This window comes from Alligator sinensis, unplaced genomic scaffold, assembly GCF_000455745.1.
Source record: "Alligator sinensis unplaced genomic scaffold, ASM45574v1 scaffold373_1, whole genome shotgun sequence".
NCBI lineage: Eukaryota > Metazoa > Chordata > Crocodylia > Alligatoridae > Alligator > Alligator sinensis.
Window position 1 is genome coordinate 915,934 of NW_005841990.1, and position 13,938 is coordinate 929,871.

The window sequence follows — 13,938 nt, forward strand, 5'->3', positions numbered from 1 at the left end:
TTCATAGCTTAGGGGAGACCCACCTGTGGCATGCATACCACAAGAGGTTTGGACAGTGTATGTGGGCATGTCTACACATACTATTAATGTGATATTGCTTATTGTGCAGTACTTGTGCAGAATTGCTTATTGTGCAGTAAAATATTGTGCAGTAAGCCTTCCCTGGGAGCATGTCTACATGTGCACCTTGGGAATAAATCTACTCCCAACAGGAGCAGCCTGGTACAGGGCTACTTCTGCCCTGCTCTGCCCCTATGCAGCAGCCAGGGGGAGATCCAGGTTCCCCTAGGGTCCTATTCTGGGGTTGGGCAGGGGGAATGGGGCCTAGTCCCCATGCACATGGGGCCAGGAGAGCTCTGCCAGATGCAGTGGCAGCTGTCTCCTGGCCCCATGCACATCAAGCAGAGCTCTCCCAGCCCCATGCATGTTGGGACACAGAGCTGCCAGCCAGAACTGTGCCCAGCAGGGCATCCTCCCCCAACAAGGGGCTCATCGGGAGCTATACTACTGGGGCAACTGCCAGCGAGTGCCCTGCTGGATGGGGTATCTCTGCCTGCCAGGGGGCTTGCCAGCAGCTGTTCCACATGCAGGACAGTTGCTGGTCAGCCCCCAGCTGAATGGGGAAGCAGAGAGCTCTCCAGTCCCAGTGCTGTTTAGCTCCTGTCTCCTATGGGGAGTTAGGAACCGCACAATGCTGGGATGGGGGGGACAGAGAGTGACCTTGTCCTAGTGCTGATCAGGGGGAGCCAGGAGCTGGGCAACACCAGGACCAGGGATAGAAAACTCTCCACTCCCCGTCCTCCCGTCTTGGGTGGCCCCTTGCTGATGTGGCTGACTGGCAGCAAATTTGCTCCTGCTCAGCATCTACACAAGTGCAACTCTGTAGTAAACTAATTTATCGCATACTAAATGCCGCACACACATAGATAGTGATGCTTTACTGCACAGTGGACTAATCTACTGCACAGTAAAGCACGTTGTGTAGATGTGCCGTGTATGGCATATGGCAGACCAGGGAAGGAACAGGCAGTACAATGGCAAACTGAGCAGAAAGCAGACCATCAGATCAGGTAGGGAATACTAGGCAGGCAGCAGAAAGCAGAGCAGAAGATTGGGCAGAGGAAGTGGGTCAGAGTGGCACTAGGTGGGGCTACGGGGCTAATTTGTGTCATGCCTGCCAAAAAGTTTGGTTCCCACTGACTTAGGGAGCCATATTTCCTAACCACACCAAACCCAAATGTCAGAAACTGAGGTCCGAAGGCCTCAAGACTTTTCTGCCTGACTTTGGCTCTCCCCCAGGTCTTTTTTATGAGAGTCTGACATGAGGCTATTTTGCATGTCGTATGCCTAATATGTATGGCTGCATTTTAGAAGTGAAACTTTTTAGGTGGATAAGGATTTGCTGGAAGGCCAGTTTACACATAAGCATAACCAACTGAGTTAAGAAACAGAAGTCAGTTTTTGTATATTTGGACAATTTCCACTGAGTTTAAGATTACTGTATAAAAGAATTTGAAGTTGGATAATGGATTTCTATTTGTGGTTTTGTGCTGCTAAATTTTTGTGGAGTTACGGAGTAGTTTAAATTCTTGACGGAACTAATGTGGAAATATACAACTGTATTTAATAAAGACACTAGTTACTTTCAAAGTCAGCAGGGAAACATGTAAACCCTCTTGTTTGTTTTATAAGCCTTAATTATTAAGTTTGAAATGTTTTTCCCCTTGTTTTCTGAAACAAGTAAATTAAATCATTAAAGAATAACTGAATTGTTCATTTTTGAGTGTAACCTCAGTGCAGACAAGACTGTAAAAGATAAATGAATGCCAGCCTAGAATTTGGCACTAGATTTTTAAATTAGGCATATTTCATGTGTGGAGTATCTTTTGTCATTCATATAAACCAGATCCTATTCCACCTAGTAGGTGCCTAAGCCAGGACCTAGTCTTCTGTGCTCATGTCCTTGAAAATGTTAATGCAAAAGGTGGGTGGGTCCCCCTAATGCTCTCTTCTTTCTGTGGTTTAGTCTTCAGGCTAAGATGATACCATGTTACAAAAGTAGGTTCAGCATTGTTTTTTTCAGGTACTTGAGCAAGATAGATCTACATTGCTAAACATATGCCACGATAGTTTCTGGGCTGCATCAGAGCACAGCATCAGATCAGGCAGAAAACACAGTGCTGGAAGCAGAAAGCAGAGCAGCAGCTTAGTCAAAGAGCACAGAGCAAGAAGCAGAAAGCTGAGCAGCAGACCCAGCAGGGAAAGGAAATCAAAGTGGCATGTGGGGAGGGTGCAAGCCAAATTTGTAGGGGCCAGACAGGTTAGCCCCTGCTGCTGTAAGGTTGGTACATGTTACAATTGTGAGATAATGGTTTGTTTTAAAGGAACGTCCAGATGAAAAACCATGATTCAGCGAGTCACAATTTCCTTTCCTGTTTCCCTGCTGCTCTGGGAAGGGATTGAACTGTGCCAGGTACAGACCAAGTACAATGTATTGTGTGATCTAGTGTGCTGAGGGGAGGATAGGGGTAAAACTCCCCCCATTCCCTGCTTTATCCTGCTCCTCTTCTCAGGGCAGGGGTAGTAGCATCCAAGTGCACCCTGTTTGCCCTCTTACCTATGAAATGGTTAGCCAATGAAGGGATGTAAAGGAACATCTTGTGTTTGGTGAACTAACCAAGTTGTAATTTGGTGCCATGGGACTTAAATGGGAGTTGTCTAGATTACTCTCTTTAAAAACCTGGATCCTAGATGAGCAAGGAGATTCAAATTTATGCTGACAGTGCAAGTCTTAACTTCCGCTATTCTTGACTTTTGAGAATTATGAACATAACCTTACTGGCACATTAGCATTAAGTTTGTGTCTAATTCTAATCTCACAAAAATGTGACACACTGTCCTTTGGATAAAGCAGAAACACAGCAAGGGCTAATTAAGTTTTGTATATTCACTTTTAATGAAAAAAATACCATATGAATAGAAATGGAAGTATAACAAAGACTCTTAAATTGATTTAGGAAAATACAGTGATAAATAGAGCAAGGAAAACAGTCATTTTCACTCCCAGTTATCTGTATACCATTTAACTGCTCAGTCCCTACTCAGTCATTTATGCTCCAAAACAGCCTACAAAATATAGTTTTACTGAAGTATTCACAGTTAAAACCATAAAGTCTTATTTATTCACCACTGTAGTGTCCATACATTATTTTTACATTTCTTGCATGCCAAAAAGTACAAGTGACTTTTAAATAGAAAAGAATCTCTAGCAAACCATACAGTGGAGGAAGGAAAACTTGATTTCATCTGTTTCCTTTCCATTTCATAACTTGTAAATTATTACTGGCAATGTGCTTATTTGATCAAAATTATTTTTTTAAGCTACTTTTTCTTTAATGTGCAATCTCTTGGACTTCACTACCAAAACCAAAGCTGCTGTCACAGTGCCAATTAATAAGGACATAGTTTTTACCCAGAACCAGGAGGTTACATTTAGGATAATTTCCAAACCCTTCAGGCATGAAAAAATAACAATAACCCCCCAAAACTAAAATTAAAACACATGTCACAGCGTTCCATAGATTAACACTGCCCCTTGTGTATGACATAGTATGGTCCAACTCCTAACACAGAGACTATTTATATCAGTTTCTAGTGTGTCTATATTTTCTTAAATTAAAAGAATATCTTTAGAAAAGAAATCTGATCTACTAGAACATATAATGGGGATAGATATACTTCAGTTATGTTACTTGAAATAAAATAGCCATTATATAATGAATAAAATATCCATTATAGTAAGCTACTGGCTGGCAAACATTAAATTAAATATAGACTTTTACATATTCTGTATTTGTAGTAAAGTATTACAGCATATTAAAGAGAACCTTTTTTTAAACCTCCTGGCCAGCACAAAACAAACACTGGATTTCACTGCCCCGTAATAGGTAGCTGAGAGTTATGAAGATCCCTGTCTCTTTTGGTACTGTATTCTAAGCTTTTCCAGTTGTTCTACACACTGTGTCTGGGCCAGCTTCAATGTCTGATTCTCTTCTGTCAGTGCTGCATACTCCTCAGCCAGCTGAGCAGCATCCATGCTCTCCTTTTCCGTTTGTTCCAGTCTGGCAATCAACTCTTTTCTAACGATTAAGAAAACACGAAGAGTAAAAGATAAAGTATGTCATACATGGGATATGTGAAAGGTATTAAAGCAGATTTGTCTTCTGGGTTGCATTACTCCAGACCAGTGACTCTGTGGATCTAGGCCCTGATTCAGGAAAGTATTTCTATTCAAAACTGCACCTAGTCCAACCTATGTTTAATTTCACTCTATGGAACTGAGGTACCTGCCTAAATTTCAGCAGCTTCCTTAAGTGCCCTTCCTAAGAGAGATTGATTTAAGCATACACTTAAATGGTTTCTTGTGTTTCTTAGTACATTAGATTTACTTAGCTCTTCCACTACAGAGCTTCACTTGTAGAGTGCCAAATCCTGTCTTTCTTTGACAAATAAGATGAACTGGATTTGGCCCTCAGGACTATACCTAGTATAGGTCTTTTTCAATGTCATTGCTCAGGGAAGAATCTTGGGACCTAAAACAGCGGTTTTGCATCCCATCTTATGCCCTGTAGTTCAAATCTGCTGGGATCTTCTTTGCACTTTGATATAGAAAGACTTGGCAACAGATTCCTCAGTAAAGATCACAGCAGCCTTCTCTAGACCTTTTTCATCCAGTTTCTTCATAGAAGCCTTCATAACACTTGGGACAAGTATAAGGAAAGACCCTGCCAAGGAGACAACTACATAAACGGGGTCTCCTCTGAATATGGGTCAAAAGATGTGGCATAAGCAGGACTAGATAAATTGTTTTCAGATGTTTAAAACATCATACGAGTGAAAGTATTTCAAGTACAGTGAACAAAATCTTTGCTCCTTTCTTCCAAATTACTCTGCATGCAATGATAGACTAAAACAATGTAAAACTTTCCTCCACTCTAGTATATGTGCTCCCGACTAATTTTTAAAGACATTTTTCATGTTTTTTAAAATCAGTTTGAACAGCCATTTTTAGTTTGTTTTCCCCACCTTTTCTGTTCAAACACCAGTCTTCGTAATGAGGAAGCAATGTACATGTTGCGGCTTATAATTACTGATCAGCCAGTTGTAACTTTATGTAATTATTTAATTTTAAATGCACAACCAGTTCTCTCCCTGCAAATCCCATTTATTTCTTCCTAGATATTAATCTATTTTTCTAATTCTGAAATGCTTCCCCTTCAGTAGCCAATCTAGTATGAGATGAGTGCCCTCAACTCTTTCTGACCTCAATAGGAGCTGAGCATGGATGAACAAATTGTTAATGGGCTCAAGCTAATTAGCAAAGCAAAATACTAAGTTTTCTTTCAATAGAAGACACATTTGGAAGTGATGGGATTTATGTTATCTGATCTGACTTGGTCTGCTAAGTACACATGCAATTTAGTTGGCCCTTTCTCTTCATCCCAAGGACAGAAATGTATCTCAGCAAGGAAACTACATATGAGTGTGTCAGATATGGAAATCCTATTTCTCTTCACTTTGGTTCATTTTGCAGCCATTAGATGGTGCATGTTGCAGTTATGAGGTCTCTGACCTCTCTTAATCTCTTCTAGCACATTAGAGATGAGCATTGTCTTGAACTGTAACACATGGCTAGTCTTGAGTCCCAGGCTGCTACCTCCAGGATGGAGTCATAAGGTTGCAGGGCCCTATGCAGTATCAATTGTGATTACTTCAAACAGATCTCACATTATGAGATCTGTTTGATAAAAATCTGTTTGATAAAGATCTGTTTGCAGGATCAAACAGATCTCACATTATGTCCTGCACCTGTAAGTTAATTATTTCTGAGAGCAATGACAATGGTAAGCAGTGACCAGATAGCTTCATTAAAGCAAATGATTATTATCATTATACACATGATCTTAGCCTACAAGAGGCTGAGAAGCCTCTTTTGTTTTACTTAAAAGCTTCTTTTGTGTTACTTAGAACAAAAACTTTAAAGAGAAAACAAATTTTAAAGCAATAAACTAAACCAGTGATTCTCAACCAGAGTGCTGGGGCACCTTGGGGTGCCATGAAATTCTCTGAGGGTGCTGCAGGAAGTGTAAGGAGATAAGCAAGATGTGAGGAGACAAGCAAATAAAGGAAAACTTAGGCACTTCCTGTCTAGCTGCTCCCCCATCCTGTCTGCCTTCCCCCTCTGCACGGAAGTAAGCACCGTAATAAATAAATTAGTTTTTAAAATGATGGGGTTGCTCAATTCACAAAAGTTATGGAGGGTGCCTTGAATCTGACAAGGGATGCCTTGAGTCTAAAAAGGTTGAAAAGCACTGAACTAGACAGTACTGGTATATGCATGTACAACTTACCAGGTATCTAACTTGTCTTCCACATGGCTTCTTGATAGGTCTAAATGTCTTTTATACCTTCCTCCCCAAGAGCTCTATGGTCTGGCTGGCTTGGTCTGTTCCTTTCACTCACAAACCATTTCTTCTTCTTTGCTTCAAGGAGAATCATCTTTCATAGCTGCAAAGTCCTCCTGGTCATTTAGCCTCCCAGAGAGTAACTCACTTTGTAACTCTTTGTAGCCCTGTAATCTGTTATTTATTCAGCCCCGCAAGGACAAGGCTTGCAAATTGGCAAAGGATGTAAGGCTCTTGAAGCTGACAGCTTTGTCCAACATTTTTAAGTATGCCTGGGGCTGTCTTTTTATGGGGCCAATGTATTCTTCTAATTTATTCTTCCAGAGCTTCCTCCTATTAAGCTAAATTAATGCATTCATACAGGAAAGTCTTATAATCCTATATAAAATAACTTCCCCTCACAGAGCAGAGTATTGCTAAAATAATTGTGTATCAGTTTTCTAAATTATGTAGCAACTACACAACAATCACAGGTGGGCCCTTATGCACCTGCATGGTTCTACTTGTGAGCAGGCTCCACAATCTGGAATGATTTATCTTGTTGTATGTTTTATTTCAGCTTTCATTTTTTATAACATAATTTTGTTCATTTTTGTTTTCATACATGCAGCTATGGTTGTTGTAATGTCTAATGATTTACAAACCTGCTGTCCCAAATCTGTTTCCTACAAGGGCAGTAAGGAGAGAGAGTGCAATATACCCATTGGGCACATCTACATGTGCCATTAATGTGCAGCAATAAACTCCAGAGCTTATTGCTCCACAGTTTATTGCTCCTGGGATGCTCCCAGGCACGCCGTTTACATGAATCAGAACAGCTCTGGCTGGCAGGGGGCCCCGGGGAGGTCAGCCTACCAGCCCAGGGCTGCTCTGACTGCACTCAATGTGCAGCGGAGGGGCTGGCTTGGGCATGAGGGTGCTTCAGTGTGGGGCTAGCTGGCAGGCAGACCCCGCACTGAATTACCCTCGTGCTATAGCCAGTCAGTCAGCATCAACACTTGTGCTACTTTGCATGAAAAAAACTCTACAGCAGGGTAGTACTTATACTACCACAGAATGTATTAGTTTCCTGCACCCTAATAGGGGCACACATGTAGATGCTGAGGAATTTACAGCACAGTTAAATAGTCAACTGGACAGTAAACATCTCGTGTAGATGCACTCACTATGGTACTTTTAAGTTACTGAAGGGTTCTTCAACTTGGGAGATGTATTTGCTGTCGCAGATTTCAGGCTCCTTTACACCAATGAAGCAATGCAAAACAGCTAGAGCAAAAGATAGGAGCCCTTATCTTTCTGTTTGCCAGTTATGACTATAACAAACCATTCTTAATTTCTCAGAGGCTTTTGTCTAAAAAGTTTTAATTATTTTTTTGTTTAGCAGAATTACATTAACAGTGGCAGTATCATACACAGCCCATGAGGTACAACCGAGGCAATTATTGCTAGTTGAAAACTTTTATAGTATTTTTAAAAGCACACTGTTAGTGACCGACTCCTTCCTCTTCTCATGCTAAAGCCAGTTTTAGAAAAGGCAAGGATGAATCAAGCAAACTGTTCTTATTATGAAAGTCACACTTTCCTCCCTGAGGCTGCTACCAGTGGGAATATTGCCTACCTAAAAACTTCAAGATCTTGTGCAAATAAATGTTATGGATGAAACACTCCAGTTGTATCCATTTAATTGTTTAAAAAATTTTAGTCCTTTGAAACTTCCTTTCTTCAATGTTGTCTCTTGGGGCTAACAGAGAATTTCTACCAAATCTATTATTCCATTGGTTGCGATGCTAGACTGAAGGCTTGAGCTTCTGCAGGTACCAGCTACTCACTTCTGAACGTTTCAGGGACATTGCTTCAAATGTATTCTTAATTGCTTTGGTTCTTCAGTCATACAAAGAGAAAGAAACTGAACTGAATATTCAGTAACCAGCATCTGCGAAAAAGCTTCTACTAGTTCTATTTTAGGAAAAATACTGGCACTTCTGAAAGTCAAGCACTGGTTACATTTGCTAGACTCAGTTCAGGAGTAATGCACACAGACATTATAGATCTGTAAATGAAAACCTTGCAATACCTTTAGCAAGAGAGGCTTTGAGCAAGTATCTTTTCCAAGTTCTTCTACAAATACAATTCATTCCATGTCAATAATGTTAGCTGGGGATCAGATTTCTTAAAACAGCTTAAATAAGATCAGTTTAAGCCTTCTCTCCCCACTTATTTATTTCTGGGTTCCTTCCCTCCTCCCTACACTGCTCAGCCCACACCCTAGATCATCTCTCTCAAAAAGCAACTCCAAGCTCCATTAAACTCAGGTGGTATAAGGAGTTGTCTGCCTCTGAGTCAGCAGAACCTACTTATTCTTTTCCCATCAGGATCAACACCTGTTAACAGGGTGGGTTGACGTTTCAGACAGATACTACTAGCCTGTTACAGAGGCCTAAGATTAGAACATCAGGGAACTGCTAAATGTTATGAATGGTATGGTTTATGAAGTCCACAAAAAAGGATGAGGCCACCACCTAAGTTTTGCTTGTGACCTAATCCAGAATTTGAATTTGGCTTTCAGAGGTTAAAGAATACCACACTAAGCTCTTGCACCATCTAGCCTTTTGTTATGGACTCCTAATACGTAGATCTAGCATTGTGCAATCAGTGTTTCCTTTAAGCAGCTACACTGTGTTTAAATATTAACAGAACTGATAAAGCATTTTGTAATATGTTGCCAAGCTATTTGAATCTATGAGGAAATCTGAAATGTACTTCTTCAAAGTACATGTTCATTTTTTTCTGGGAACAGTGTGTTTTACATGGCAAAAATGCAATGAAATGCAAATCCTACAGGACCAAAAAGAGAAATGAAACAAGCTGGCATATTCTGAATGAAAAGGCCTTTATTCTCGCTTTTGAAGTGAAAGCTACTTCTATGGAAAGTAGAGATGGCTTTTTATTTCATTAACTATGAATAACAAGTATAACTGCAAAGGCAAGAGAATTCTGCTAAATCTTCTTGAAGAAATAAAGTAGAGAAATTTGCATAGAGATAGATAGTACCACCCAGGTATTAATCTGCAATAGGGGTGGTGCTGGACTGCTTTTGCCGTGTGAGCTTTATCTCAAGAACAGCTGACATCAGGGTCATATGCTTATTGTAGCACCCTTTAAGAAACTGTCACTAGTTGAAGGCCAGTGCCTTACCACTACCAGTTCATTCTGCATTTTGGGGTAGATTTCAGCACAGGGGGACCTAGGAGAGCAAAGAATTGTAATAAATTGACTGCTCTTTGGGGAGAATGCTCCCTTTACATAATCAAGCAATGGCCAGCAACAATATGGTTTATGCTATAAAACAGAGTCCATGATACAGCAAATTACAGCATGCCAGAAATGTGTAGTTCCAGCACCTCAAGGGTGAGTGCTGACAGCATTATAGAACAGGCTGACCACTCAGTTTTTCATGCTTAAAGGCCATTTTGCACAGGTAGAAGAAATACCCAAGATGCTAGTCAATGGGTAAATGGAGCATGTGTAATAATCAGCAGAATATGGTCAGTGAGTTTGGCTTACAAAGCTCCTTTTGGAACATCCACAAGTACCTCAAGATAGCTCACTGAAGAGAGACAGAGGTCTTTAGTGAGCTATTTTTGCTTCCTTTGCTCAACATGCAGCAAGGGTCAAAAAAGTAAGAAAAATGTTAGGATACAGAGGAATGAGCTAGGACATAAATAGTATGTGAAGTATAAGTTGCTATTCCATGGACCAATGCTGCAGCCTCATCTGGCATATTGTGTGTCATTTTGGGGACCCTGTTTGTAGCAGGGAAAAAAACATTCATCTGAAAAGACTGAAAATAAGGAATATAGCTAGGCAACATGTAAATAAAATAATGAATGGTAAAGGGAAGAAGAGAGGGTAGTTGGGGAGCATTTAGTATATATAGAATATGATTATCATGGAGTATATCGAGCCTGGATTTTAATTGGCATTAATTTACTCCATAGTGGGTGCAACAAGATGTTTACTGTTCAGTAGATTAATTCACTGCACAATAAACATTGTGCATCTATATATGTGCCCCTATTAAAATGGAATAAACTAATTTACTCCACAGCAGGATAGTACATGTAGATACAAGTACTATCCTGCTGCAGAATTGTTTACTCAGCAGCAATGAACATGTGGATGCTGACATAGCTGCCTGGGGCACAAGGGTCCTGCCAGCTAGCCCCGCACTGAAGCATCCTTGTGCCCCAGCCAGCCCCTCCACAGCACATTAAGCTGGGGGGAACAGCCCCAGGATGGCAGGCTGACCCCTGGGCTCCCTGCCAGCTGGGGCTGCTCCAACCCAGCTCAATGTGCTGCTCTCCTGGGGGTATGTGTAAAAACGGGCCTGGAAGCAATAAAATCCAGTGTGATAAGCACCAGAGTTTATTCAAACGCACTAATATGCACGTGTAGACATACCCAGTAAGGAGGTAACAAGCAACTGAACACACAGTTGGCAATATATAAGCACCTAGAAACTAGATGTTAGGGAATCCAATCTGCCTTGAGCAAATGGCTACCTGGGGATGAAACTGCCTGGGGGAGTAGACAAATTTACAGACACATTCTGGGAAGGGGCGGGGGGCACAGTGGCTTTAATTAGTGCAGCTCCAAGAGCTTTAATTAAAGCACCCAGAGCATCACATGTATCAGCATCTCCATGCTGAAAAATGGGGGGGGGGCTTTCAAGTGCCCCACCCCATTTTTCAGTGCAGGGATGCTGAAACACATGACACAAGTCTGCTGGAGTACTATAATTACCATGCTCCAGCAGACTTGATTAATTGAGTCTGCTTCAACATGCTGTAATTACAGGACATCAGAGCAGCCTCCCTGCCCATGTATAGGAGCCCATTGTATATTCTATGTAGTAACCTGTCCACATAGTAAAGTTAGGCAGAAGGCAGGACAGGGTGCCATTTATGGTGTCTTCCACCTGACTTAAGACTAACTTGGCCAACTAAAGTTGTTCTCTAAATTTTTCAAGCACTAACTTTACCCTGGCTTTGACTTATGTATGTGGGCTGTGCATCATTCATCAGTTCTGCTTTTACTAAATAGTAAAGCCCATTTACTATTTAATAATCATGTCATGCATCTGCCACAGGAACAAGAAGATATTCAATTTGATGGAAAGAGAGCAGATACAAAACTGATCAAAGCACACTTTTTTTTTTTTGCCCACCCACAAACAATTAATTTGTGGACCTTATTGACACAAGACATCATGGAGGCCAGGCACTCAGGAGGCATTGTAACAGACCTGAATGCTTATGTGAATAACAAGAATACCCAGGTTTATAATAATAGAGATTTGAAAAACAATCAATCAAGAGCTTTGGAAGGGATATCAATCCTAATGTGTTGGTGTATTAAGCAACTTAAAAGTTTGGGAATGTAACTTTACCTGGGATGGGTTATCACATAAAAATGTGTCTACAGGGTTTCTCCCTCTGAAGCACCTACTAGGGACAGGATATTGGATTATATAGTTCACTACTTTGATTCATTATATGAATTCTTATGTCCTCCCATTAATTTGCTTTTGAATATAGTTTCCATGTATTGCTTCTCAGAAGTATTTCAATGTGCTAGTAACATTCCTAGCAAGGATGGCTTAGCAGTACACTGAGATGGAGATGAACATTGGTCAAGTCACAGAAATCCCCACCCCTCAGTAATCTGAATGCTGGTACCACACACAGGCTTTACACAAACAGCCCATGCCTTTGAAAGGAAGAACGGGAAAAAGCAAATAAGGCAAATCCTCCAAAAGGTAAGCATACTTTTAAATAAGTGTCAACTACAATATGTGTAGAGGAAGGGAAGGGAAAAACATGCATGACTGAGAAGAAGAGCGATCCCAGACCAAGTGATAATTGCACAATATTTTCTCCAGAGATATGTTAGAACCATCTGGGGGAGGAAAGAGATAAAACCAGACAGAGCTAAGAATATAAAATTATAGCAGCAACCATGACAACTCCAATATTTAACTACATAATCCAGGGTCATTAGCTAGTAATAGCAATATGACAAGAGCTCAAAATAACCAGCCATTCCATTCCTTTCACCCAAACATAGAGATCCAAAAACATCTGTTATGGAAATACATGTACATTTCAGGAACATAAATTAAATTACATTCCTGGGTGCAAATGTGGTGCGTTCTTTCTTCCACACCCCTTTCATTCTTTTCTCTCTCTCCTTCTGTTCCAGGCTGATTCTGATCTCGGATCTGGACACTCAGCTAAATTCTCTGCTGATGTTAATACGAATAAGTCATGTAAAGACCACAGCATCTTGCCCGTTTACACTAGCAAAGAATTTGGCCAATTTCCTTTTAAATTCTCACTATCGATTACAAATTTGACTTCATTCTTTTTCTCTTTTCTTACATTTCTTTCAAGAGCAACATCTTTCATTTCAACACCTCTTTCATGTTTTCTCTTGTGCTCTACCCTTAATCCCCCCATCACTTGCATTCTGTTGTGACACACAAACTGAAGCCAAATTTGGTCAGTAATTTGGGCAGAAAAGTAATGAGAAAAAATGTCAAAGACAATGTTTTGTTTTGACACTATTTTGACATTTTTAAAGTGAGGTATTCTGACTTTCCATTTCAGGATGTTTCATTTTGAAATGTATACAAATGTTTTTTGTGGGGGGGTTTAAAAAAGGATATCGCCCACCCAAAATGGAACAAGAGGCTGTTTTAGATTGAACAAAAAATTGTTTGATCCCCAATTATTATTTTTAAAATACACTATTTTTATTCAGGTTGTTTTTTTTTTGTTTTGCCAAGGGAATAAAAACCAGACATTTTCTTTTTGGATCAATCTGAAATGTTTTTTATATTATTATTATTTTTTAGTTTGGTCAGCAAACTGAAAAAAACAATTATTCACACAGCCCTTGTCTTTGGTTTAGACCAAGCTATCATCTTCAGTATACTGAAAAAGGTTTTCGTACCACTCCCAGTAGTGCTTGTTGCCAAGTGACATTTGACCTTTGAATTCCACAGGTGCGCTAATCTCTGGAGAGGAAGTTAAGAATGCTGGGAGCCATCCAATATGCCATTTGTTAGCTTTTGGTAAAATGTGAGATAAGTGGGAGAATAATGTCGTACAGGCTACTATTTGTTTAAAATATAATGGACACATTCTACATTTTCATCTACTTATGGCACTTATTACTTAAGAAAATAGTTTAGAGTTATGTGGAATATTTAACTATTATGAATCCACATTTCCATAGAGTCAAATTTAAATTGGTGGTAGTTAGGACTTTTGCAATAGCACTCAAATTGTGGATTTCAGAAAGATCAGAAAGAGTCCAGTATTTCAATCTTCTGTCAGTTAAATTATAAATATGTTAAGGTTTAAGACCCCTAGTGCCATCCCTCTTCTTTAAAAAAAAGGCAAAACACTCT

General features: G+C 40.2%; 1 protein-coding gene across 10 annotated transcripts in view; it reads right to left on the reverse strand.

Moving 5' to 3' along the window:
- Nucleotides 1-399: 399 nt before the first annotated feature.
- Nucleotides 400-13,938, reverse strand: part of MAP3K7CL (MAP3K7 C-terminal like) — an 87,389-nt gene continuing 73,850 nt past the window's right edge. For 6 of the 10 annotated variants that reach the window (XM_025201331.1, XM_025201330.1, XM_006021376.3 and 3 more), the window contains one exon: nucleotides 400-4,139. In XM_025201331.1, the coding sequence (XP_025057116.1) occupies nucleotides 3,959-4,139 (181 nt within the window). In that variant the 3' untranslated portion in view covers nucleotides 400-3,958. Of the gene's footprint in view, nucleotides 4,140-7,662; nucleotides 8,346-13,938 lie in introns of those variants that run through there. The other 4 variants (XM_006021375.3, XM_006021373.3, XM_025201328.1 and 1 more) reach the window with 2 other exon arrangements.